This window comes from Capra hircus, chromosome 2, assembly GCF_001704415.2.
Source record: "Capra hircus breed San Clemente chromosome 2, ASM170441v1, whole genome shotgun sequence".
Taxonomy (NCBI): domain Eukaryota; kingdom Metazoa; phylum Chordata; class Mammalia; order Artiodactyla; family Bovidae; genus Capra; species Capra hircus.
In genome coordinates this window covers 8,751,873-8,779,721 of record NC_030809.1, presented here as the reverse complement: position 1 = coordinate 8,779,721, position 27,849 = coordinate 8,751,873, and the positions used below count along the sequence as shown (strand labels likewise).

The 27,849-nt window shown below is 47.8% G+C and overlaps 1 protein-coding gene across 2 annotated transcripts in view; it reads left to right on the top strand.

The window, feature by feature from the left end:
- The window catches only part of STMN1 (stathmin 1), a 28,522-nt gene extending 18,109 nt beyond the window's left edge, over positions 1 to 10,413 (top strand). The window contains exons 1-5 of one of the 2 annotated variants that reach the window (XM_018056181.1): positions 4,841 to 4,949; positions 6,638 to 6,710; positions 7,214 to 7,386; positions 9,289 to 9,480; positions 9,892 to 10,413. In XM_018056181.1, the coding sequence (XP_017911670.1) occupies positions 6,698 to 6,710; positions 7,214 to 7,386; positions 9,289 to 9,480; positions 9,892 to 9,963 (450 nt within the window). In that variant the 5' untranslated portion in view covers positions 4,841 to 4,949; positions 6,638 to 6,697 and the 3' untranslated portion in view covers positions 9,964 to 10,413. Of the gene's footprint in view, positions 1 to 4,840; positions 4,950 to 6,637; positions 6,711 to 7,213; positions 7,387 to 9,288; positions 9,481 to 9,891 lie in introns of those variants that run through there. The other variant, XM_005676827.3, reaches the window with a different exon arrangement.

Sequence of the window (27,849 nt, the reverse complement as noted above, 5' to 3'; positions counted from 1 at the left end):
GAGATGTGGTTGGTGGGAAGATGTTAGTTCAGTGTGGGGATCATACCGAATTTGAGGGCTTTATGGAGCATCCATGAGGAGGTGTCCTTTAGGTAGCTGGAAATGTTTTTTTAGAGTTCAGGGGAGAGATGGCAGCTCAAGAAGACATCCGCATGAAAGGAATCATTAGAAGATGGCATGGGCTTAGATAAGAGGGATGAAAGTTAGAACATAGAGTGAGAAGATGGCAGGGGCAGTGACATCTTGGCCCCATTCCACTCACACATTTAATATGTGTGTACTTTACCATATTTTGTTGAGTCAGAAATCCCATTTATTTTTAAGATGTTATTTTATGTGCCACTAAGAAAATATGCTGTCAGCAATTATGAAATGGTATTCATGGACTATGAGCACTGATTTTAAAGATACACAAATGCGGGGACAACATACATCTTAGAACTGATTTAATAAGATATGTGCCAGCCACTGGGCCAGGCATCATGGAGGGGGGAGTGGGATACAGCTATGAAAAAGACCCTGCCTTCAAAAAGCTTCCAATCTCATGATGACACTTGCAGATACTTCTAGCACAAGACAGACACTGATACAGTGTAGGCACCAGAGCTGCTCTAAGATCAGTTGCTGTTATCAAGTATTTGTAGGCATTATTAACACAGACAAAACTGACAGCATGTCTTTCTCGGAATTTCTAGTCCTCCCCCTCCTTTTCCCTAATGCCTGAAATTTCTGGGGACAAAACCTTTCAAATCATTTTTGAATGAATTGAAATAATGAACTAAAATACCACATGGTAGGTGTTGAACTGGTACAACTCCTATGAAAGGCAGTTTGGCACTATCCAAATTACAAATGAGAAGACCTAGCAATACTACTCTAGGAATATATTTTGATATACTTCAGTCGCTCAGTTGTATCCGACTCTTTGCGACCCCGTGGACTGTGGCACATCAGACTTCCCTGTTCATCACCAACTCCCAGAGATTACTCAAATTCATGTCCACCGAGTTGGTGATGCCATCCAACCATCTCATCCTCTGTCATCCCCTTCTCCTCCCGCCTTCAATCTTTCCCAGCATCAGGGTCTTTTCCAGTGAGTCAGTTCTTTGCATCAGGTGGCCACAGTGTTGGAGTTTCAGCTATACTTACCCCTCAGACATACTTACCCAGATGGAAAATACCATCTATATTAGCTTGTTCATTACAGCATTGTTTGAAATAGCAAATATTAACCTAAGGGCCATGGACAGGGCACTAGTTAACTGGATTATGGAGCATTCGTACACTGGATCCCAGATCCAGGAAATGCTTGATATATGACTATGGAAAAGATCCCTGATATGTGTTCTTAAGTGAAAAAACACTGAGTGCAGAACAGTTACAGTAGACTGACATTTTCTTATGAAGGGGGGATTAAGACTACTGGCTACAAATTTGCTAACATACATGTAAGCAAAATTGCTTACGTGAAGAAAACCCTAGGATACACAAGAAACTAGTAACAATGGTTAAAATAGGGGAAGGGTAAGTAGAGGATTTGGCAGATGGGGATAGATGAGGGAGGGAAGGAGGAGGAATTTTCATACTTTATTTCTCAACTGTGTGAATGTGTTTATTTATTCAAAATGTTCAATTAATTGAATTTTTAAAAATACTCCATGGGAAAAGAGTTAACCCAGAGACTATGATTTCCACCCAAAGGAGAAAGTCTATAGTCGTCATTGATTCATTTATTCAGTAACCGAGAGCAATCAAGAAACTTCTCTAGCAATAATGGTTAACAAGTCTTAGCACTGAGAGGGGCCAGGCATCGTGCTAAGCACTTGCACATACATTATCTGACTTAATCCTCACCACCTCTGCTGGTGCAGGTGTCGAGCATCACAGAAGTGGAAGCTGAGGATGAGTGAGGTGGTTCTTGCCTAAAGTCATCTGCAACCATCCAGGCCCCACCCTCCAGGGCCAGGTTCCGTTCTGGGCAGGTACGATGGATACCAGAGACACAACTTCTGCCTTCTTAGGTTTAGTTGTCTAGTGAGGGAGCCAAGCAAGTAAAATAGCAGATTCACAGAGAGGTTTTGAACAGGGAAGGGAGTGTTAGAGCATGATGCCTAAGGATTAGGGGACAAAGGGAACAGCGAGGCTGGGGACAAGGAGAAAACCTCTCCCACGACACCTTCGGCCAAGGACAGGCCCTGTAAACAGCAGTGGAACTCAGTGGCACCTCTGTGGGAGACAACCCTGCAGCCTCAGAACCAACAATGAACAAAGGCAGCTGGTGCTCTGTAAGAACAGAGCAGATCTGACAACAGCCCGACTTGTTTGATCAGCGTAGACATCCTTTTGGACTTTGAAGCCTGAAGGGCTCTCCTTTAGCTGTCTACACAGATCAAATAAGCTGGATGGCTGCCATATATCAACTTCACTTTGTGTTAATCCATAGTCACAGCCAGCTCCCCAGCAATTCGACCAAACCATCTGAGCAGAGGCAAAAATAATTCTCATCGGCAAAGACAGATAATCCCAAGATGCAAATGTTAACTCCTTGCTGCCACTTCAGGAGGGAGTGGATTTTGAAGTTAGTTCTTGGAACCTTCCAAGAAAGGAGCTTCTGCCCCTTTCCAAAGTGAGATGGCAAAGCTGTTTTCTCTTTCACAGTTGAAAGCCCTTCCGATGCCAAAGCTCATTCATGAATACGCAGAAGAACTGACACTACATAGCTGTGGTCTAGCTCTCAGAAAGGCAGCCCCACCCTAAAGCCCCACCAAACCCTTTTTTATTCATAGGATCATTCTTGAGGAAACCCGACTCCAGTCTCCTCAGTCCTCAAGCAGCAGTGGGGATCTCAGGAAATCCTCGTCATAGAGACCGTCAGGACCAAAAATCTAATAACAAACCCAGAAGCCAAGTGGCATTGTTAAAAAAGATGAAAAATCTACATGAATTCTAACATCTTCGTTCCTAGCCATGGTTTCCATGGAAATAGACATCTGCTCTAGGGAGAGAGAAAAGGGGGGGGGGGGAATCGGTATAAGTGCTTTAAAATAATCAGCGTTTTGAAAGATTTATTTTTTTTCTGTCATAACATGAATAGTCAGAAAGGTGAGATTTTTGTGGCAATTTCTTGTATTTAAAAAAAAAATGCATCAAATGGGTGGGACCTTCCTCTGCAAACCTCCAGATCAAGTACAAAGACTTCTAGATAAAGCGTGGTTCAGGGTCTAACAGACTTCTCAGCCTTGGGTTTCTTGCTTGTGTGTGTTGCCTATTAATCTGTCACTTTGCAGTGAGGTCTCTTATCCCGACTCCCCTCCAGTCTTCCTGATGATTTCTGAGATTTTGCTCAGAAAACTGACGGATGGAAACACCCGATTGTTTGGTGGCTAAGTTTGGTCTGAGAAGGAGAAGGTTCTCAGGGCTCAGAATCTGAATTATTGCTGGTCCTGTTCACATGCTAAGGGAAAACCACTTAGATTGGGGGCGGGGGAGAGGCCGACCCCACACAAGGGCAATTGTTGGAGAAAATGCTACAACAAGCATATTTCAGGCAACAGTGTATTGCTAATTGTTTGCTTTGTGCGGTGTGTCTGCTGCCTGTATAATCCAGTTTTCCTTGTCTCAAGCACCTATGAATTATATTTAACTCCTGCATATCCATAGTAAATAGCAGAACATGGGGAGTCTTTAAATTAGGACTCCTGCTCCATCAAAGTAGGTCATGTTTGTTTCTTGGTTTGGGGGAGGTGGAGCCCATCAAGCAGTAAAATGACCGTGTCCTTCTACCTTGTCAGTATCTCAAGGCAGGTGCTTTGGTGTAATGACCACCACCAAGGACAGAGCTTTGGTCAGGGGAATGGGAGAAGGGGCTTGGGAACCATGTTCATTTTATTTATTTTTCCTCTGGCCTTTCTGTGTTTAAGAATGAGGCCAGCCGTTCTAAGATAGCCAGGGTCAGAGCAATTTTGTGTTTCTGCTGTGCATCTGATCTATCCAGGGCAGGGGGAACCGTGACCTTGTGGCTTCTTTTGTTTTGATTCTTTATAATGACCCAGCACCGATGTGGGAGCACGTGCTTCAAGAACAAAAGCAACACTTAACTGCAGTCTGTGTAGTCTAGAACTGCAATTGAGCTTCCTTCCCTATCGTCCGGTAAAAGGCTTGGCAGAACAGATGGAGTCTGCATTTAAGCCCAGTGACTTCGTTAGACCAGAGGAGATCAAATTCCAGAGCCTTTTGCTTTTCCCCCACAGGTCTCTATGGAGGGTCACCAGTTGGGGGTCCCTAAGACGGTAGGGAGAACGCACACAATGAGTTAAGGGCCACGCCCGTGCCCTGTTGGGGCAGAGTGGGTTAGATTATGACGATGTCACAATACAGGTGACAGGTGGAGGCATGAAGTGGCATTGTCCCGTCACAAGGGCTTGGGCGTCTTAGGTGGCTGCACGAGGGGGCCCCGGAAGGGCAATGCGCTGTCCCAAGGGAGAGCTGCCCTTGGGATGTGATGTGGGGTAAGGGGCTCCACAGAGGTGGAGTCCAGGGGGCCACTGTCTTGAGAGGTGGAAAGGGACCTTGCCCCACCCTTTTCCTAAGAAGGGGAGAACTGGTTCAAACCCAGGCGGGGGCTCACCGCATCACCCCCTTCCCCTGCCAGATGACCGTCCTCGTCCCCCCAGCTCACATCTGGAGAACCCTCCGCCCCAAAGCAGTCCTCACCCCTGGCATTGTCCGCCCGTCCCACCAGCCTGAACTACACTTCCCGAGGTGCTCCGGGGTCCCCAGGGGCGGGGTCCACTTGGGCTGGGGGTGGCGGTGGGAAGGGGTCGGCACGTGCCGCCGCTCCCAGCCAATGCGGAGCCCGGCGGGGAGGTCACGTGCCGCTGTTTGGCGCTTTTGTGCGCGCCCGGGTCTGTTGGTGCTCAGAGTGTGGCCAGGCGGCTCGGACGGAGCAGGTGGGTGTGGGACTCTCGGGAGGAGGCGGCGGCGACCGGCCGGGGACTGTAAGAGGGACGCGGCCAGCGGGAGGGGCCGGCCCTGGGGCAGCGACCCCCTGCTGGAGGCCGGCGGGCGGGGCCGCGGGCCGTAAAGGGGCTGGAGGGCGGGGTGGGGGGTCGCTCCGCTTTGTGTGTGGCTCGGGCGGAGCCTCGGCTTTGTCCCTGGCTCCCTGGGGGCGCGGCTGTGGTGGGGAGGGGGTGCGGCCAGCTGGGCGAGCCCGCAGAGGTAGCCCCGAGATGCCCTCGAGGAGACAATAGGGGGCGTAGGCCCACCCTCCCCCGCCCCCCTGCAGGCGCGGCCCCCGCTGGGGTGCCCATTGTTTGAAGGGGCGGGGCGGCGCCCCCAGGGAGCGACCTGAGGGCCAGACCGCGGGGCCGGAAAGGGCAGCGCCCCCGCCCAGTGTTCGTGAGGCTGCCCACGGAAGGCTGACACCCCCACGAGAGCTGTCCAGTCCTCTCGGCTCAGGGGCGCGGACGGCTTTGGGTGGCTGACGACTGGGAGCGAAGGAAAGAGGTGGCGAGCCGATGGCGGGTACCCCACGGTTTCCTTCGGAGTACTAGCACCTCCCGGCCAGCTGCGGCGGGGCTGCGGGCCGGGGGCGGGGGCCCGCCTCAAGGTGTTTTTGGCGGGAGTTGATGGGGGGCTAGTCCGCGCGGGGAGAGCCCGGGGTGGGCGGGGTTACCCGGATGGGACCGTTAGCCCCGCCCACCCCTCCCCTTCCCACGCGCGCGGGCTCCGGGGTGTTGAGAGTTCGGGGAGATTCGAAAAGGCGCGGGGAGGAAGGGGCGGGGCCCGGGGCCGGAGTGCAGGGCGGGCTCTGATTGGCCGGGGGGCGGCCTGCCGCTATTCCTCTCCCGGACCAGGACCACGCCCATCCTGGGTCTGGTGCGGGGAGTCTCATGCTCGTCCGACGGACTTGGACCGTTTCCCTGCTTCGGATTTTAAGTTCCCACTGTTGAGAACTTGTATTCCTACGTGTTTGACACTAGACTTGGGTCTGCAGGAATCATGACCTTTGAAAAGATGAAGGGATGTAGAGGTTTTTTTTTTCGTGGAAAAATACTGCACAAGGCAGCAAATAGGTGTAACCTAAGGCCTAAAGCTTCATAAAATTGTTGATAATTCATGTTAACCCGCTGTTGAATGAGGCCCTTAAACCGCAGGAACAATAGGAGTGAGACATTATTGGTTAATACTAGTTTGGGCGTTTTGTTTTCTACATGGCAGACACAGACAAAGCAGGGGTGGGTATTTCTCGTTTGCACAATGAGTGGTAGGCAGTGTTAAGATGGCTCCGGTCTCACTAGGCGTTGAATCTGCACTGTCTTCTCACCAGGGGGAGAATATACTGAGGGGCGGGGACCTTGTGATTTAAATCCCTGTCTAATTTTAAAAATCTTAAGTATATTTCGAACGGGCAAGCTCAGTTAACCTCTTCTACAACCAACATGCTATTCAATTCAGGTTTCCCAGTGTTTGAGTATTTTATAGATTTTTAAATAATTTTCTAATTAATGTCATTTAATTCCACACTAGTGGGGTTTTTTTTGACATTGATTTATATGGATGTGATTTGATATCCCTTTGAATCAGTGACATGGAAATGCAAAGAAATTGATTGCATGCTTTTGAAAATCGTTTTCAGGGTTCTCCTTGCCAGTGAATCGTGTAGAGTACACTGCCAGTCTCTTGTCTTCTCTTCACCATGGCTTCTTCTGGTAGGTGATCTATTTGGGAAAGCTGAAATTGTGATGGACTTCTAATTTTAGAATAGGAGATGTCTCAGGTCTTAAGCCATCTTAATTTGGCACTTGTTTTTTGGTCTTACCAAAAAAAATCTTACTTTATAAATTGGAGAGCAATTAAAGCAGAAAAATTACCGCTTGAATGTACTGAGAGTACATAGTTAATTGTTTCATTATTAGACGATTTGGTTTGGTCTAAAGCAAAATGTGGAGTTTTGCATGTTTTTGTTCTGTTCAAGGAAATGATTGTCAAATACTGATGTCTCAGAATGGTATTTATCAATCCAAAAATGTTGAGCTTTGCTTTTCTGGGACATAGTATTTAGATAATAATTTCTTGCCTGTAAACACAGCTGTTTCACCAGCCCTCATTCTATTCATTAAATTGATTTGGTTTTTAGAAAACAATAGAACAGTTTATTAGAATAGGAAAAACTCCATTTTTCTGAATATGTTATAAATATGATCAAATCCAGATATCCAGGTGAAGGAACTGGAGAAGCGTGCCTCAGGCCAGGCTTTTGAGCTGATTCTCAGCCCTCGGTCAAAAGAATCTGTCCCAGAATTTCCCCTTTCCCCTCCTAAGAAGAAGGATCTTTCCCTGGAGGAAATTCAGAAGAAATTAGAAGCTGCAGAAGAAAGACGCAAGGTAAACATCAATTTACAGAAAACCAGATATTTATTAATGTAACGTGGCCAGTCTGTTTTATAAGAGGAGGAAAACAGAATTGTAGCTAGGTGGTGACTATAACTATGAAAATTAAAGTGCCAGTAGTGGGGAGAGAATGCCAGCCATCATTTATTGAGCTCCTATTGTGTACCATCTCCTTTACCTAAGTGGTTCTCCTTTTCTACCTTGACCCTAGAGGGTAAGTGTTGTCTGAGATACTGGATTAGAAAATGTTCTCAGGAACGTTAGATCATTTTCCTGAGTCATACAGTTAGTGAGTACTGGAGCTAGAGTTTAAGCCCAGTTCTGTCTGAAACCAAAATTCATACTTTTCATGCTTTCTCTTTGGAAAATAGATTGTTGATTCATTTTTTTGTCTCTTAGGGTTTTGGGGTTTGGTTTTTTAAGTTTGTGTGTAAGTCTGTGATTTTTTAGTTTTTGTTTTGTTTTTGAGAGCAGTACAATAAAAACATTTTAAATTGCTAGTGACATGATTGTGCTGCTCAGCTGTCATACTGGTATTATGGTAGCTTTTATCTAGTGCTTCTATTTTAAAGTAGGTATCTTTAAAAAGAACTAATCAGAAAAGTCAGCAAATATTAATACGCTTGCTATAGAAAAACTGGGAACCACAGAAGTTTATAAATAAGTTAGAAAATTCATATCCTACTTTGCAGAAATAACTGTTGGTAACATTTTGGTGTATTTCTGTCTTCAGCGTCCTTCTAGTTAAGAATTATACATAAATTCTCATTTAGTCCCTCTTTCTAGCAACTCTTGATTGGGGTGCATGGGTCTAATTTTAAAATTAGAGAAATGAACGCACAAAGAGGTGAAGTGGCAAACGTGCCTGCAGCCAACGCAGTTTGGTGCTTTGAAGTCTGGTACCTTTAACCCCGCACATGCGCTCGGGGGCCCTGTTGAGCTGCGGTAGCATGTGCTGGGCACGTTTCAGTGCCACATGTGTTCTGTACTGACCCACTGTCAACAGTGAATTACCTCCCCAGGGAGGGTGGCTGTATTTGCAACAGTGTTTCATCTCCTACCTGCTCTTCTATTTAGTCCAAGTTGATGGATTTCATGTAGTTTGAGTTCATGGAAGAGATGCAGCTGAAGGCAGGACAGAGAATATTTTTTTAAGGAATCAACACTGGCTGTGTAGTCATTAGCCAGAGCTTTTCATAGTTATTGGCTAAATATAGTGAAACTCTTATCATGACTGGGATTTTGAAGAAGAGAATTAACAGAACCAATGGCAGATGCTCTGAAGTTTTCCTGCAAGTTGATGCTTCCAAACACGTCGGAATCTGGTAATAAGCTATTCTGAGTCTGTTGAAGGAGGCACACCATGGTAACAGCTCTCCACTGGTCTCAAAGTTAATGCAGTATCCATAGAAAAACACGAATAAGCTTTTCCTTAAAACAAATCCTTTGGCTTAAATAGTAATCTGGAGGTTTAGTCTTAAATTTTCTATGATATTTGTGGGTTTTCTTTTTATCAGTATGGTTACATTTTTTACAATTAACTCATTTTCTTTAGGTAGCCTTTGAGGTTAAAAAATCAAAATTCTTTACAGTACAGTGCCATTTCTAAGTATATATCACTCAAATCATCTTGATACCATTAAGTGGTAAATCTTACCAAGATTTCTTTAAAGGAATAGTTGGGCAAGAATCTCTGAACAAATATAAAGTAAATAAAAACACTAGAAAATATAATTTTTAAGTATTCTGATACAGATAATTCAGGTCCTGACTTCAGTATTATTTAAAGGGATCTAACTTTCTATCTTCAGTCCTCTCAATTAGTAATTTCTTCGGTGATTTGACCTAATGCTATATAACATTTCAGAGAGCCTAGCCCATTAAACTTTCTTCCAGTCCCATGAAGCTGAGGTCTTGAAGCAGCTTGCTGAGAAACGGGAGCACGAGAAGGAGGTGCTTCAGAAGGCGATAGAGGAGAACAACAACTTCAGCAAGATGGCGGAAGAGAAGCTGACCCACAAGATGGAGGCCAACAAAGAGAACCGGGAGGCGCAGATGGCCGCCAAGCTGGAGCGCCTGCGGGAGAAGGTCAGTGCCCCGGCCCCTGGGGGCGCGGGGCCGGCGTGAGATGCGCCACTGAGGCGGCGTGAGCCCTGCCTCGATCACGCGTGCTTGGTGTCTTTGTCATCCATTTTGCGGTTAACAAGTTAAATCAGAGATGTCTTATTTTAAATTAAGGGATGTTCACTAATTTGCAGCACAACTGCACGTTCTTGGGAAGAGCAGTAGAAGGCGGAATCATTAGGTTCAATGAGTGACCTGTGAAGTTTGAAGATGATAACTTAGAACTCTAATTATGTGATTCCCGTTATATATATAATAATAGTATATTATTATACATGTCGTATAATGTGTGTACTAATGCTGATTTGGGCCTCTTGGGGGCATGACCTTGCAGGCTTTTTTACTTGACTGGTGGTATATACTATTTCTTTACAGGACAAGCACATTGAAGAAGTGCGGAAGAACAAAGAATCCAAAGATCCTGCTGATGAGACTGAAGCCGACTAATTTGTTCTGAGAACTGACTTTCTCCCCCTCCCCTTCCTAAATATCCAAAGACTGTACTGGCCAGTGTCATTTTACTTTCGCCCTCCTGACAAATATTCTAGAAGCTGATGTAGGACTGTATAGGTAGATGCAGACGGTATGATGTTGTTTTAGGGGCTAAAGGGGAGAAACGAAAAGTGTTTTACTCTTTTTCTAAAGTGTTGAAGTCTTTCTAATGTAGCTATTTTTCTTGTTGCATCTTTTCTACTTCAGTACACCTGGTGTGCTGGGTTAATGGCTAGTACTGTATTGGCTCCGTGAAAACATGTCTGTGAAAAGAGTATGTAGTGGCTTCTTTCAAATTGTTAGATGCTGAATATCTGTTCACTTTTAAATCCCAATTCTGTCCCGATCTTACAGACGCTACTGTACTTGAATGGTTAATAAAACTGCACAGTGCTGTTGGTGGCAGTGACTTCTTTCTGTCTAGGTAATAAGTTGTCCAGTGATAGGGACCCTCCTAGTTTGTATTTGTTCCAGATGGGGCCTCGAGGCTGGTGGAAACACCCTGCGCACACATCCCTGCGAGTTCTCTGCCCTGGAGTTTCTGCTCCGGAGTCGTTTGCATTGTCTTCTTCCACAATCGTCACTTTGTTGTGATGCCTCGGCCCAGATCAGCTGTTATGATAGTCTTTCAGATGTTTATTTGCAAACAAGCATTTTTTGTTTTCTGTGTCCCCATTAAGAAGGCAGACTGAAGGCACAAATGGTGTTTCTAGAGAACAGTTTAGAGAAACCTTAAGATCCTAGTTAAGAGGTATTGGATGCTTTATTTGCTTTATGTTACAGGCTGGGGTTGGGGGTGAATCCTAACACTTGCCTGCCTTAGGAACCATTTTTCAGGAATCAAAAGATTAGTAAAACTTTCTGTACCCCTCTAGCAACCCCTGTGACCTGATAGAGGGAACCTTATTCTCTGGAGCAGCATTGACTTGGGTGGTGAAGGTTGATGGTTGCTTTGTCTTGCATCCAGAGGCTACAGTGTTTACAGTTTTCACCGGCTTGCCTCTGAATTCTGGAAAGCCTTTGGCAGCTTTCCTAGGCTATTTGGGAAATAGCCTTAATTACATATGATTATTTGCTTCTCAGACTAACTGCAGAAAAGCTCTTGGAAACCGCACGCCTCCAGTGAAAGAGTTTCCAGGATGATTGCTAATACTGCAGTGGGGTGAGCATGTTGCCACACTTAACGCTTCTGCAGCTCTTGATTTGGGTTTTATCAAACTTACAAGGATAGCCTGTCAACCTTCCTGTGTTGTTAGGATTAAAAGAATATGTGTGTGTACAGTAGAGCACACTTAAAACTGTGTTTAGTATATATTTAGCACTAATAAAATGATAACCATTTTTAACCAGAGGCTAGTGGGGGAGCTAATAAGTTTATATTGAGTTGCAAATGACTGTACAGCTTTTAAGTGCCTTGAATTGACTTAAAAATTTATAAAGTGATCAATTGTAGGGGTTCTGAAAGAAGACTGAATTTAGAGTCATGGCTGTATAGGGCAAACAGGAAAAAGATAAGTGCAGCTCAGTATGATGGCAATATCTAAACACAGAGGCCGAAGTGCAGCTTGTGTGCAGAAACGCACCGCTGTCCGTCTTCGATCTGTCCTGTAGTGGGTATTAGAGGTTTGCATGGGTGGGATGGTGCCCCTGGGAACCTTTACCAGTTCTGAGTAGCTTGGATATAGAGATGGCCTGAAAGTAGAAATTCATCAGAGTTATGATACTAGATGTCCTACAGAGAGCAGTAGGTTTTTGTTCCCGTGGGACATGTAGGGAACGGAACAGAGATCAGGGAAAAGAAGAGGGTCTAAGATGCACCTGAGGAGGGATCCCCCAGTTGGTTACAGCCAACCCCGTGGTGGCCCTGATTTCGTGTCAAAAGTTCCCACCTTGTGATAGCAGTTGTCACAGGGAACTGAAGGAGATACATCTTACCCATAAAATGAGAAGCCCTGGCGCTTCTGTTTTACCTCTGACCTTCGGAGAGGTACTAGTCCTGGGCCTCAGTTTTCTCAAACATAAAAAGACTGAATTAGGTTAAATAATTGCCATTCAAATTCTTTGCCTGTGACTTGGAAAGAGGGCTTCCCAGATGGCTTAGTGGTAAAGAATCCACCTGCCAATGCAGGAGACTCAGGTTCAATCCCCTGGAGGAGGAAATGGCAACCCTCTCCAGTATTCCCGCCTGGAGAATCCCATGGACAGAGGAACCTGTCCTCTGGGGGTCTCAAAGAGTTGGGCATGACTGAGCAACTGAGCGTACACATATGTGCACAACTTGGAGGAAAGGAGGAGTGGGTGTCCAGGAGCTCCTGGGGATTGTCCAGAGTCCTGGGCCAGAGGACTCAGAGTGAGCCAGGCCAGCCTCTCCCGGTGGTTCCTCTGTCAGAGGTCAGAAATGGTTTGACTGCAGCCTGGGGGCTGTCGCTGTAGAGCACACTCTGTTTCCTTTGACTTGAGTGGAGAATGAGGTGCATCCCTTCCTCTTGAGGCTTTTGTACTTGGATGTGGTGATTGGCCTCAGCAGAAAGGAGGGGCTTGAGGGATGGGAAGAAAGCCCTTAAATCCACATTTAACAAATAGCTAGTATGTGCCCAACTTTGAGCTATGTGCTAGCAACGCAAAGATGAAATGGGGTCCCTGTGCATCTTGTGTTTATGCCTAAAGCGGGTGGAGGGTTGTGGAACGCCTTGATGAAAATATGGCCTCAGTCCCATGCTTGTACTCGTCCAAGTGTGTTTCAGTAGAGGGTGTAACCACAGGATTCGGTGGTCTGGGAAGCTTAATAGAGGAGAGAAGACTTGAGCCAGTCCTCTGAGAAATCAGATATGGACTTGATAACACTTCACTGACTGGGAGGTTTTTGCAGAAACTAATCGGCGATTTGTTATGTAAGTGAATTTTGAAACACTGGTCAATAACGTTCTGTTAACAAAGGACGTTAATATGTCTCTGGTGAGTAGGTTGTTAACATGTAGTTTATGAGGCCCTGCCATGGTTACTGGCTTACGGCAGGCTCTCAGAGATCCCCTCTCTATTCCCTTTATCCTGAGCAGTGGGGGCTTCAGAACACAGAACAGGAGTGTTCAGTGAACAAAGCCATCCTGAGGGAGAGAATGGAGGCGTGGGGCAGGGTGAATTGGAAAGGGAAGGTGATGGAGACCACACTGGGAGGCTGTGGAAGCGCCACGGGGGTGAGGTGATGAGCCTCTGAGCTGGATGGCGCCACTGGGCTCTGGAGACACCGCACCAAGGAACTGGGAGACTTTCTGCTGACGGTGGGCAGCAGGAGGAGAAATAAACCACTCCAGGGCTGGCTGGGGAGTGGTGTTGCCGGTCTGAGGCTACTGTAGGGTGAGCAGTTCCTTTTGGGCGTTGTGACGTTGTCTCCTCAGGTCCAAACGTGTGAGGTGGCTGCTGCTACAGGACAGAGAAGTAAACAGGTCTAGGAGGGCAAAGTAACGCCCACAGGTCTCAGCTGGTCAGGGTCTAACTGGGGCACTGAGTCCAGGCCCTTCCTGGGAAGGGGGCTGCTCTGGCATTTCGGCGTCCCCTCTGCCCCAGATTCAGCCAGTGCTGCCGCCCTCAAAAAGGCCATGAGTGACGATCTTCTGTTACTCTAAGGAAGAAAGACTTAGCCCCACCCGCCAGCCCTTTATAAAGGTGTTGCTTGCATCTGTGTTATCCTCCCCATGAAGAGTTTTGATTTCCAGTGATGTGTTAGCACTGCTTTGTCCTCCCAGATAACCGCTTGGCCACCTTACTGTTAGTTGGGTTTCTGAATCACTGTTGAAAGTGATTTGCTTGTGAACAAGAAGATAAGGCCAGGCTCCTTAGGAGCTTCTCGCTTTGAATGGGAGGTTGGGTTAGGTACCCTGGAAATCGCCTTCCACGTTCAAGCGTAATTCCAGGTCTTCTCTACCTGATTAGATCAGGGATCCTATCTTGGCCATTGAGGGTTCCTCCACTGAGCTGACCTTGAAGGCACCAGAAGCATTACTGGTACTTGAGTCTCTTGCCTTCGGCCTTCCTCCCTCTTTGCCCAGGTCAAGTAGAAGGGCCACAGTGTCCCAGTGGCTGAGGTCCCTGCCAGTGGAAGCTAGCATTCTGCGCTTTGGTGGCACAAGGAAGGCTTTCTGACTCGTTTTATACAGGCACCCAGATTTGTAATACTTAATTGTAGAATTTGATGAGCTCTGAGATGCGGCAGTCTCGGTGGGAGGGGCTCTGGCCAATGGTGGGAAAGGCCCGGGCTTCTCCCAGTGAGATCAAGGGCAGTACCTTCCTTGGGCACCAAATCCTACCACGGGCAAGTGCGGGAGATTACCCAGATGCCCATGGCTGCCACAGCAGAATGGAGAGCATACGGGGGACTGAGCCCTGGGGGTGCAGCGGTCCCTGGGCCCAGACTTCCAACCTGTGGCCTCACACCTATCGGGGGAGAAGCTTCTGGGATTGGTGAGGGGCTTGATGGGGTTCTCTGAGAAGCCTAGGCTCCCTCTTACGTGTTCTTTATAGCTCTCTCTACTTCGTGGCCGTGACTAATAATTATTTGCATGATCTCAGGGGATCCCCAAGACAACCCTATGACATTATCATGCCCATTTCACAGGTAGGAAAGGAGGCCACTGAGACAGATTAGGGTATTTGCCGGAAGTGACAGCTGACCAAGGGTGGAATCAGGAATCCAACCCCAACCTTGTGCTATACTGCAGCTCCTCATGTTTCACAATGAATTCATTATCGTGATTATTCGTTTCAACCATGTGTCTCCAGTTAGAAGGAAGCATTCCCCCAGAGCAGGAGCTGTGCCTGTCACGTCACTGGGTCTCCAGCACTGAGCCTGGCACGTGGTGGGAGCTTAATGTGTGCTGAATTACATGACTATGAGTGGGTGGTGACTCCTCTGGGCACCTGAGTTGTTCCTATCCTGTGTGGACCTGTGGGGAGTCAACCCGATTTTCTAGAAACAAAGGCTGGCTCTGTCCTGGCTTTGCAGACGGGCCTTGAAGGTGCCCAGTCCTTAACATCCTTCTCAGATTCAAGATTTGAGTGCACCAACTGCTGGCCTGCAGCCAGAGTCAGTCCACAGGCTTGTTGGCTTCATTCTGTGCTGTGCTTTAAATTTTTAAAAATTAGTTGACAATTAATTACAGTTGAAAATGTGATTTCAGACTTATCTTCAAAACTCAGAAAATCCTGCAACCCTGTCTGTGCTCTCAGTCCCACCCAGAGGCGATCAGCGCGCTCTGAGCAGCTGCTGCCCCCTTGAGGCGCACTTGCACACTACAGCCTCTGTGCCTCTGGCCCGCCCACTTACGTCCTTACGGATCGCAGGCCTCAGATACACATTCAGGCGAGTTTGCAGGGTTTTCTTTTGGCCACCGTGGCATATGGGAGCTTAGTTCCCCAACCAGGGATTGAACCTGTGCCCACGCATTGGAAGCACAGAATCTTAACCACTGGACAGCAGGGAAGTCCCTGCAGTTCTTGACATAAATGATAGCCATTTTATCAGTTCATCAGATTTTTAAGTCAAAAGTCCACCTGGTACAAAAGGATAGATAAAAGTGACACTCCCTTCTAACGTCCTCCAGGCTGGAGGTCCCTGTGTTCCTTCTTCAGACGTGCCGCAGCACTGTGATCATGGCCACCAAACCACTCGCTGGCACCTCTCACGGGCCAGACACCAACTGGGCATCAGAGTCACATGGCACTTTTTCAAAATGCAGAGACTCAGGACGCTCATCAGACCTTTGCAGGTAGACTTTCTAAAATTGGAGCCCAGGTGTCCAGATGTTTCAAAAACCCACAATGTTTTCTTTTGCTCCGCCAAGCAGACCCCTGTACTCTGACACAACACTCCAAACGCAGGTCCCACTCTGCAGTCCCCACAGCCTGGTGGAAATGTGCCCAGACTCCCAACCATCAAGGCAGCTGAGCTGCTCAGAGCTGTGCAGACTATACCCTGGACAGGAGCACCTAACCAAGACCTGAAATCTAGCCAAGCCCTCAAACCAAGGCCCACCCCACCCAGAGGAGTAGGCACCACTTTCAGATTTTCCATGTCAACCATTCAATGAGAATACATGCAGGGGGACTGTGCTACGATGCAGGGACACAGCTGGCGGCTCCTCGGTTCTGCTGTGAGCCCAGGATGACTTCCCGTAGCAGGTGGCGCTTGGGCCAAGTTTGCTATAGGGGTTAGAAGCAAAGAGGGCACAACTTCACTCCTCTCGTGCAGTTCCGCCCACTCCTCCCCCTACCTCACAATTCCCTATGCCCATCAGGGGCCACCAGCAGGCACACTTTATCTGTAATGCACATCAAGAAGACCCTGCGAGACAGACTAGGGTGGAAGGAGGGGTCCAGGCATAAGTCACATCAGTGGCCTGGGGCTGCTTGGGGTTGACTGGCTTGGTATCCAGAAGTTTCTGCTTGAGGAGCAGTGGGTTCAGAAATGTTGTTCCTTCTGGAATGTCTGAGAGACTGCAAAACCAGAGTCCACCTCTGAGCAGCCTGAATCAGTTCTATCAAAGAGCAGCCCTGGGATTGCTACCAGTCCATAAAACGTTACCTGTCTGCAATGAGATAAGAACAGAAATTGAAAGTAAGCATTTAGGAACTTCTATAACAGCCTTACAAGATCTGTTGAAGACTATCCAAGTTGAGGCCAGCATTTTTCTTTTTTTTTTTATTTCATCAAAAAATTTTTATTGTAAAATATACATAACATAAAATGTACCATAGTAATCATTTTAAGTGTACATTGCAGTGGCATTAAGAACATTTACTATGTTCTGTAACCATTACCACTATCGAGTATATTTAATTTTATAAAAAATTAAGTTCTTAAAACCTTTTTTGTTTAGTTGGAGAAGCCCTGATCTAAATCTTCACCTGTGGGCTCCCAACAGCCTTGAAGATCTGGGGGAAATTGAAGGGCTTAATTCATTGTTTAGTTTTGCTTCCCCAGACTGTTGAGATTTGCCCCAGAGAGTGATGGGGGCTGAGGCCCGGGCTCCCTGGGCTGGAGGTGTGGGGGGATGGGCACCACCCTGGAAGGGAGAGGAGGCAGCATTGTGCTGCCTGGCCAGGCCAGGATGAGGGACTCTCCCTGGGCATGGCTGCCCAGGGCTCTGGGGGCAGGAAGGCCAGATGAGAGCTGCAGGGTGTCTGCCAGGCCTTCCTCCTGACTCAGCTGGGGAAGGTGGTTGTTCAGAATTCTAAGAATGTCAGCTCCAGCTGGAAGGGCCCTCAGTGACCAGTGCCTACCCTCCTTATTTAGAGGAAGAGCTTGAGGCTGGAGAGAAAGGATTGCCCAAGGTTGCTGCCGCTGCTGCTGCTGCTAAGTTGCTTCAGTCATGTCCAACTCTGTGCCACCCCACAGATGGTAGCCCACCAGGCTCCCCGGTCCCTGGGATTCTCCAGGCAAGAACACTGGAGTGGGTTGCCATTTCCTTCTCCAATGCATGAAAGTGAAAAAGTGAAGTTGCTCAGTCGTGTCCGACTCCTCGTGACCATATGGACTGCAGCCTTCCGGGCTCCTCCATCCATGGGATTTTCCAGGCAAGAGTACTGGAGTGGGGTGCCATTGCCTTCTCCGTTGCCCAAGGTTACAGCCACTTAGTTTTGGTCCCAAATCCAGGCCTTTCAATTCCCAGGCAGAAGCGCGGTGCAGCTTTTTGGAATCACACAGATTGGAGCCCTGTCAGCTCTTCAGGGGCCGGGGGCTTCTGTGCCCTCACCTGTGAAATGAGGATAACCCTCACAGGACGGATGAGTATTGAGTCTGTGCTGGGTTAAGTGAAGTGCCTAGTGCAGGGCATGGGCAGGAACAAGTCAGTCCCCTGCCCCTCCCTGTCCCTTCTTGCCCAGTGACCCTCTTCTCAGTCTGCCATTTTCCCCCGCTGTGGCCGAGGGGACAGAGGAGGGCAGGCCCTCTCCCTCTGGACGGCGGAGAACAGGAAACATAAACCACTGCCCTGGCCCACCTGCGCGACTCCTCCCCAGCTTGCCATCCCTCCGTGCATGGCTCTTCTGCTGACTCTCTGGGCATCTTAGAGACATTTTTGTTCCTTCTGGGGCTCAGAACATTTGTAAAAGGAGAGTGTTGAACCAGAAGAACTCAAAAGTCGGTTTCGGGGAGTGGGTACTACAGTTTTGGGTGCTTTATATTTCTGTATCTTTTGTGGGAGAGTCAAATTCCCAGCGGCCCAGACTGGGCTGCCCCTGGTTTACAGCTACCTGCTTCTTTTGATTGTCATCTTTCTCTCTTTGTATTTTCTGACCCTTTCTGACTCTTTCCTATCTCTCTTTCCTCCTTTTGTGGTTAAGGAATTTTGAGCACGTACTATTTGCTCCACACTGTATAAGCGTTTTGCATATTCCATCTTACAGAATCCTTAATAATAAATATTATTCCATTTCCATGAGAGGAAACTGAGGTTCAGGGGCCTTCCAGTCACTGACCCCAGAGCTGGTTAGTGGCTGAGCCAGCAGGGGGCGCTCTCAACATTATTTCCCAGATGGTGAGGTCATCTTCTGGCCAGAATAGAGCAGGCTCCATATGGTGTCTGCCAGTGCTCATCTCCTCCCTCCGGTTTTCCCCAAACAGGCTCTCACTCCCACCTCAGAGACACTCTGCCTGGTAGGATCACTTGGGCAGTCAGTTCAGTTCAATTGCTCAGTTGTGTCCAACTCTTTGCAACCCCATGGACTGCAGCAGGCCAGGCCTCCTTGTCCATCAGCAACTCCTGTAGTTTACTCAAACTCATGTCCATTGAGTCGGTGATGCCATCCAACCATCTCATCCTCTGTCGTTCCCTTCTCCTCCTGCCTTCAATCTTTCCCAGCATCAGGGTCTTTTCCAGTGAGTCAGGTCTTCACAACAGGTGGCCAAAGTATTGCAGTTTCAGCTTCACCATCAGTCCTTCCAATGAATATTCAGGACTGATTTCCTTTAGGATAGACTGGTTGGATCTCCTTGCAGTCCAAGGGGCTCTCAAGAGTCTTCTCCGACACTACAGTTCAAAAGCATCAATTCTTTGGCGTTCAGCTTTCTTTATAGTCCAACTCTCACATCCATACATGACTACTGGAAAACCATAGCCTTGACTAGATGGACCTTTGTTGACAAAATAATGTCTCTGCTTTTCAATATGCTGTCTAGGTTGGAAGTCAGCAGGAAGGGTTTGGATGTTGGTGGAAAGATGGTCACTCACTGCTTCTTGTTTCTGACTTGAATCTCAGGTTATCACGTTCCCTACCCTCTATCTCCTCCTCTCCTTCCTCTTTAGATGTCTTAAGAGCTGAAAGATCCTCTAAGGGAACACTCAACAAACCTCTCCATTCATTCATTCATTTATTCACTGAACAAATACTGAATCCTCTGCCATGCCAGGTAGTCTTAGGCCTTAGGGATATGGCTGTGCACAAGGCAGATGGAGTCCCTGCCCTCAAAAGCTTACATTCTGGTGGAGGAGAAAGACAATAGGAGAGCTTATGAGGAGTGCATAGAGAAAGTAAAAGGGGTGATGTCATAGGCAGTGACCCGTGGCAGAGGGTGAGGAGCCTCCTCATATGGATGGGCAGGGGATAGTGCATTCCTGGCACATGAAACAGCTCGTGCAAAGGTCCAAAGGCAAGAGCCCACAGGTGTGAGGGAAGGGTGTGCAAAAGGCCTGCCCAGCTAGATAGGGTGAGCAAGAGGGTCTGCTGCAGGGAGGCAGTCAGGGGCCAGCCATGCAAGCCTGTGGGCCAGGGTGTGGGGGTGCAGTATATATATTCTGCGTAATGTGAAGCCTCTAGGGGCTCTAGGGATGTGATGGGGTTATGTCTGTAAAGGAGCCTTGAACCACTGTGAAGAAGAGAATGGATGTAAAGTGATCAGGAGTGCGGGAGGGAGAGAGGAGGGAAGTTTGGCCTAAGGTGGGGTCAACAGGCTGGAGAGGCGAAGCTGGGTTCAGGATCTGTGTCACAGTGGAGACAGCAGGACCCTGATGGGCTGGATGCGGGCTGTGGAGTAAGGGATGACCCCTGAGTGCTTCACTTGGGCCGCTGAGTGGAGGTGTCATCTACTCCAGTGAAGAAGTTTGGAGATGGAACATACATGGGGGCTGTGGGCTGGGAAGCAGCAATGAGTCCATCTAGCCATCGCAGCAGAGTTTGCTGACTGCCTGTCAGTACCCATTCTCTCCTTCCTTGTAACAGAAAGCTGATGAACTTTTCTCGAAGTACCGATCTTTTGCCCTTTTCCCGTCCTCCCCCTTCCTGCCTGGAATGGAAACATCACCCTAGAGATACAATATCCACCTTGTGCCTATGAGGGTAAAAGCTGTATGATAAGATGGCTGGAGCCAAGTGGTCGATGGAGCCTGAGGCTGTGGTTATGCTCACGAGCTCACACACCAGTCTCGGACTGTCCGCCCCGAGTTCTTGTTCTGTGAAACAACTTATTCCTTTTCCTAGTTCAAGCCAATGTATTGTGGCTTTTCACTGTGAGTCACTGAATACAACTAGAGCTAATGGAATCATGTTGAGTTTAAACACACACAGCCCAGGAGGAGGACAGGTAATTAATATGCATCACAGTGTGATGGATGTTAGTTATCAGAGGAGTCAACAGAAGCACAGAAAAGGGAGCCAAGTCAGACTGGTGTAATGGGATCAGTCAGGGAGGGCTTCCTGGAGGAGTTCACATCTGAGCTGAGGATCAGAGGAGAAGTAGGAGTTGGGCAGTTTAAAAAAAAAAGCAGCAATGAGTGTTTCAGACAAAGGAGCAGCGCATGGAGGACTGAGAGAGGCGAGGTGGCAATGTGAGGGTGACTGGACTGCAGACGGAGGGGCTCTAGGGAGGCAGAAGTCTGGGGGGCCATGCAGGGTATTGTCAGTCAGGACAAGGGGTTTGGGCTTGACTGGGGAGCCACCAATGGATGGCAAGCAGGGTGGGTCCAGGTCAGACCTGCCTGGGCACCCCATAAACGCTTGTTGATGGAATGAGCCAGTGGAAGCAGGAATGATGACTGAGGGTTTCCATGCAGGGAGGGGGCGGTTGAATGACCAGACAGCGGAAGGACAAGCCAGGCAGACACCTGGATGCCAGACCACCACTTCTCTCACCTCCGCTTCCACGACTCCCCCGACCGGACCAGCACCATCACTCTCCAGGATCCTTCGGGGAGCCTCCACACCAGCCCCCCGCAACTGCTGCCCCAGCCCCTCTACAGTGCGTCCTCCAGGGCAGCCCCCTGACCCCTGGAGTCAGATTCTTCATCCCGGCGCTCTGCCTGACGCCTTTGCCACCTCAGCTGCATCCACATGGAGGAAGCCACTGCTGTCTGGCCCTTCACCCTCACATGCAAAGCTGACTTTAGCAGAAATGATGCCCCCAGAGCGTTGCGATGAACATGGGACAGAACAGATATATGAGCGATGAACTCAGAGCAAGAGAACCATCCTAACCCTGAAGGGCTCCCTCGACCTGGGCTGACGAGAAGGAAGATCCAGACTCATCCCCTGTCCCATGGCTTCACATTGCTCTCAAGCTCTGAGACCAAGAGAGAAAATGACCCAGGTCAGGCATGAGATGTCCAACATCCCCTCGCAGGTGCTACTGCCCAGGTGGTACCCTCCCAGGAGCCCCTGTCCAGGCCACCAGTATGGCCGCGGGCTCCGGAGCAGTGCCAGCCACATGGGGCCCGGAGTGAGGGCTAGTCCCGCCCCCACCAGTGTCTGGGCTTGATTGCCAGTGACTCGGGAGACACCTCATAGAGGCTCTGACAAGAAGGGGCTACGACTTCCCTCCCACAGCTGGGAGGGAACTGATGCTTGATGTTGGGGAGAGCAGGGGGTGGGGGCACTGGGTTGGACCCGGGGCAGGAGACAGGCCCGCTGTGTCCTCGACCTCCTTCCTGGAGAAGGGCTGAGCTTCTGACGGAAAGGAGGTCACCTTTGGTAACGCGAGGTCCAGTTGCTTGGCAGGAAACCCTCCGATCCCATCACCAACTCTTCTGCTGCCCTCAACATGCCAGCCAAGGACCTGCTTCAGGGCTTTTGTACCGAAGTCCCCTCTTGTCTGGGGGGGATACGTTCCAAGACCCCCGGTGGAGGCTTGAAACCTCAGTATGGAACCCTATCTACACAGCTGATGTTTTATCTTTTATCCTACATATACATACAAACATATGATAAAGTATAACTTATCAGTTAGGCATCGTAAGAGATTAACAACAATAAAAATAAAGTAGAACAATTATGGGCTTCCTGGGTGGCTTAGTGGTGAAGAATCCGGGTGCCAGAGTAAGGAACACCAGTTTGCTCCCTGGGTGAGGAAGATCCTATTCTAATATTCTGGCCTGGGAAATCCCATGGACAGGGGAGCTTGGCGGGCTACAGTCCATGGGGTCCCAAAGAGTTGGACATGACTTAGTTTCTAAACAATAACAAGAACAATTATAACAATATACTGTAATAAGTTATGTGAACGTTGTTTCTCTCTCTCAAAAGTTCCTTTTGTACAAATTTAATGCTTTTTCCATGTTTTGTGGCTGTGCCATGGGGTATGTAGGATCTTAGTTCCCCGACAAGGCATCAAACCTGTGCCCCTTGCATTGGAAAGGCAGAGTCTTAACCTCTGGGCTGCCAGGCAAGTCCCGTGCCTTTTTCTTATTAATTAAACATTTATCATGTATAGTACCCATAACTTTTGCAATTTGAGGCACGATGGCAAAACTAACACAAATTTCTTTACCTTCTTCACAGTTCCATGGAGAGAAGATCCAGTCACCCTCAGCATAGAATTTTTTTTTTTTTCTTTTCTTAAGCCCACACCTTTCACCCTTTCAGTTAAAGGACTTGTTTCAGTTTAAGCACTTGTTTCTTTGCCATATCTGAATTGTCAACATCACTACTCTTGCGCTTTGGGGCCGTTAGTACGTAAAATAATGGTGACTTGAACACAAACACTGCATCCCCCAACAATCTTTCTATAACCCAAGTGGCTACTGAGTGAGTAACTGGCAGGATGTGCTGGACAGAGGGATGATTCTAGGCCTGGCCAGGACCAAACTGGACCGCGCGAGGATTTCATCACGTGACCCTTAACCTCACATGATTTAAAACGTATGAGTTGTTTATTTTTGTCATTTGTTATTTAAAAAATTATTTACAAATTTATCTGGTTGGTCGTGGTTGTGATGGGAAACAGGAAAGGGAAACCGTGGATAATCGGCAACTGTTGTACTTGCTGTTCCTTGGTAATCTCACAAAAGTTGCTTTATCCACAGCAAAGCCTCCTCTGGTCACCCTCCCTAAAACAGCCATCTCCCTGCCCCCAGCACCACAGTCTTTTCTTTACCTTCCCTCATTGTATTCACAGCATTCATGCTTATTATTATCCCCCTGTTAGGAGACAGGTGTCTGTCCTGTCCTGAGTCTGTCCTGTTGTAAGTCCTTGGCTCCTGGAATAGGGCCCAGAACACAGTAGGTTTCGCTGTTCAGTCGCTCAGTCATGTACGACTTTTTGCGACCCCATGGACTACAGCACACCAGGCTTCCCCATCCTTCACTCTCTCCTGGAGCTTGCTCAAACTCATGTCCATTGAGTCGATGATGCTATGCAACCACCTCGTCTTCTGTCATCCTCTTCTGCCTTCAATCTTTCCCAGCATCAGGGTCTTTTCCAGTGAGTCAGTCTTCACATCAGGTGGCCGCAGTATTGGAGTTTCAGCTTCAGCATCAGTTCTTCCAATGAATATTCAGCACTGATTTCCTTTAGGATTGACTGAATTGATCTCCTTGCTGTCCAAGGGACTCTCAAGTGTTTTCTCCAACACCACAGTTCAAAAGCATCAATTCTTTGGCGATCAGCCTTCTTTATGGTCCAGCTCTCACATCCATATATGACTTCTGGGAAAACCATAGCTTTGACTATATGGACCTTTGTTGGCAAAGTAATGTTTCTGCTTTTTAATATGCTGTCTAGATTTGTTATAGCTTTTCCTCTAAGGAGCAAGCATCTTTTAATTTCATGGCTGCAGTCACCATCTGCAGTGATTTTGGAGCCCAAGGAAATAAAGTCTGTCACTGTTTCCATTGTATCCCCATCTATTTGCCATGGAGTGATGGGAATGGATGCCATGATCTTCATTTTTTTTAATGTTGAGTTTTAAGCCAGCTTTTTTACTCTTCTCTTTCACCTTCATCAAGAGGCTCTTTGGTTTGTCTTCGCTTAGTGCTACAGTGGTGTCATCTGCATATATAAGGTTATTGATATTTCTCTTAGAAATCTTGATTCCAGCTTGTACTTCATCCAGCCCAGCATTTTGTATGATGTACTCTGAATATAAGTTAAGTAAGTAGGGTGATTGAAGGCAGGAGGAAAAGGGGACGACAGAGGATGATATGGTTGGATGGCATTGCTGACTCGATGGACATGAGTTTGAGCAAGCTCCAGGAGTTGGTGATAGATAGGGAAGCCTGGCATGCTGCAGTCCATGGGGTCGCGACTGAACTGACTGAACTGAACAGGGTGACAATATACAGCCTTGACGTACTCCTTTTCCTATTTGGAACCAGTCCATTGTTCCGTGTCCAGTTCTAACTGTTGCTTCTTGACCTGCATACAGGTTTCTCAGGAGGCAGGTAAGGTGGTCTGGTATTCCCATCTCTTTAAGGATTTTCCACAGTTTGTTGTGATTCACACAGTCAAAGGCTTTGGCATAGTCAATAAAGCAGCAGTAGATGTTTTTCTGGAACTCTCTGGCTTTTTCTATGATCCAGTGGATGTTGGCGATTTGATCTCTGGTTTCTCTGCCTTTTCTAAATCCATCTCGAACATCTGGAAATTCTTGGTTCACGTACTGTTGAAGCCTAATTTGGAGAATTTTGAGCATTACTTTGCTCGCATGTGAGATGGGTGCAGTTGTGTGGGAGTTGGAACAGTCTTTGGCAGTATGGTGAATGCTGTAGGTGAGTTACTCCATAAACACTTGTTGATGGAAGACGCCTGGGCCACTGACGAAGCCCGAATGGCCTATAACCAGGTGTGTCCTTCCCCACCACCGTCATTGCCGTGAGTTCTCTGTGTCTCCAGCTCCAATGCACATGTCTCCCACCAGCTGTCAGAGGGAGAGTGGACATTTCCATTTGACACTAAGCCACATTCCCTGAGCTGGAGGGGATGAGAGGAAATTTCCATGAACCTCCTCTTGCAGGGAGTCCAGGGAGGGGCCATGGAGGACCTCTCTCATGGACCTCGTACCTGCCCAGGCCCAGCCTAGTATGCAGCAGCATTCTCTACAGATCTGCAGATTGGGCCTCTATCCGGGCTTATCTCACACTAGCTCCAGCCTGCCAGGGTCTGGAGCATCCTCCAACCCTGGAGCCAGAGGGACCCTTAGCCATCATCAAGTTCAATCCCCACCTTTTCAAGATGGAGACACTAAGGCCCAGAGAGGGGAAGCAATTTGTCTCAGGTCACACAGAAAGTTCATGGACTCAAACTCAGTTCTCTGACTGCATTTTTGCTTCTTTTCTCTTTTGTTCCTTCCCTCCCTCCCAGAGTCCTCCAGCTAATCTTTCCCAAGGGCCACTTTGGGCCAGCCCAGTGCCCTGGGCCCTGAACTCCCTGCCCTAGAACCCCAGGCCTTGAGGCCATAATATTGCCACTTCCTCTGGAGAGACCTCTGGTCGCCCCTGCCCCTCCACCCCACATATCCTGTCCCTGCCACCAACTTTACAACCCATTTGAACAACCTATTGCCTTAATTGCTTCTCATATCAATTCAATTAGAAAGTCTGGGGGTGGGGTCCAGTCATCAGAATTTTTTTTTTTTAATCCCTGGGTGATTCCATTGCAGCAAAGTTTGGAAACCACTGTTTCGGCCTTGATTAATATCACCTCCCCCTCCTGTCCCTGGAGCAAACCTCCCCCCTTCCTGCTCCTGTTCTTTGCCCTACTCTGGGTGGTCTGACTTGTCTCACCAGCAAGTACTCATTAAATATTTACTGTTAATGATGGCAGTGACCTCAGTCTGGCCAATAGGAACTTTGGTGTGGAAGAAAGAAAATGATTTTTGTGTCAGGCAAACTTGGGTCCTAATTCTGAATCTGTTTGCTCTTTCTGGGTCTTAGTTTACTTAGCTATGAAGGGAGCCTGAGCCGGGAGTGTGGAATGCCTACCGTGTCGTTTCTGTAAAGCTCAAAGATCTGCTTGATATCTGGAGAGGGCCCAGCAGCTCCGCATCCCAGTTCCTCTGGGGCTAGGCTGCTCTTGCCCAGATGGTAGGGAAGCATAATGGTTTCTGTGGGTGGAAAGTGGAAAGGAAGGTGGCTGTGACCCTGCCCAGGGGCGCTTCCTCCCAGGGCGAGGCACCCACAGTGGAGAGGTGCAGGGGGGTGCTGAAACAGAAGGGTGGGGGTTCGAAGGGATCCACTGGACAGAGCCACCACCCTGCCTGGGATGCAGCATGAAGCTTTGGTAGGGCTTTCTCTTGGGAACCCACAAAAGCACCCCATAAGGACAGAGTCTGCATTTAGGTACCAGCTGCCCAGAAGCACTAAACCCCAATCACAACCACACTAGACAAAGAATACCTCTTCTACTTCTATCTCCTCCTCTGACTTATCAGAGAGGGGAAGCTTTGGACCCAAAAGAACATGATAATGTTAATGGACAACAGGACTGGACTTTTGGGGACCCAGAAGTTGAGACTGTCTTTGTACACCCGACAGGGAAAGGCTAGAGAAGCATCTCAGGCTGGGGCAAGATCTTCAGAAAGATTAAAGGGGTGCTGGCAAGAACACACGATGGGGCTGCCTGTGCCAGGCTGAGGCCAGATCGGTTGCTCAGTGACTGGCGTTTGTATTATTAAATCAGTCTTCTGCTGGTCATTGATGGAGCTGTTGCCAAGTTTCTATGCTGCCTTTATTTCTCTGAACCTCAGTTTCTCTAGCTGTGAAATGGCCCTGATTTTAAAGGGCCCTGCAAGACTTTGCCAGTTTGTATAAAAGACCTCAGTTATCTTATTTCCAAGCAGGAAAATTAAATATGTCCTGAGCACAAAGTCTGAAACAACCTCAGAAGGTCAAGTAGCAGGCTGAAAAATGATCTCTCATACCAAGAAAATTAAAGAAAAAATTAATTTGTTGTGTAGAGGTTAGTTGTCACATTATTTTTAACAGTTTTATTGAGACATAATTTACGCCCCATAAAATGTACCTCTTTTAAGTGTATAATTCAATGGCTTAGCGAGTTTGCAGAGTTGTACAACCATCATCACAATCTAATTTTAGGATATTCAATCATCCTAAAGAGATCTCTCACGCCAGTTCCTACCCTCAGCCCTGGAAACCACTAATCTGCTTTCTGTCTTAGAGATTTGCTTTATCTGGACACGTCATGTAAATGGAATGATGCAGTGTCTGTTTTGGCATCTGGCTTCTTTGATCACAGCCTCTCTGAGGTTCATCCATGTTGTACTGTGTTTCAGGCCATCATTCTTTTTTATGGCCAAATTTTATTCTATTGTATGGATATACCACATTTTACTTATCTTCTCATCATCAATAGATGTTTGGGTTGGTTCCACTTTGGGAAAATGCTTCTTTGAACATTTATGTATAAGTCTTTTCTCTCTCTCTCTCCTTTCTCTTTTCTTCCCTTCTTTTGTCCAGGCTGTAGGGCTTACAGGATCTTACTTCGCTGACCAGGGATTGAACCCTTACCCGCAGCAGTGAAAGCGCTGAGTCTTGAGCACTGGGCCACCAGGAAATTCCCGTTTGTCTTTGGAAATTCCCATTTCCACATAAGTCTTTGTGGACATGTGTTTTCAGTTCTTT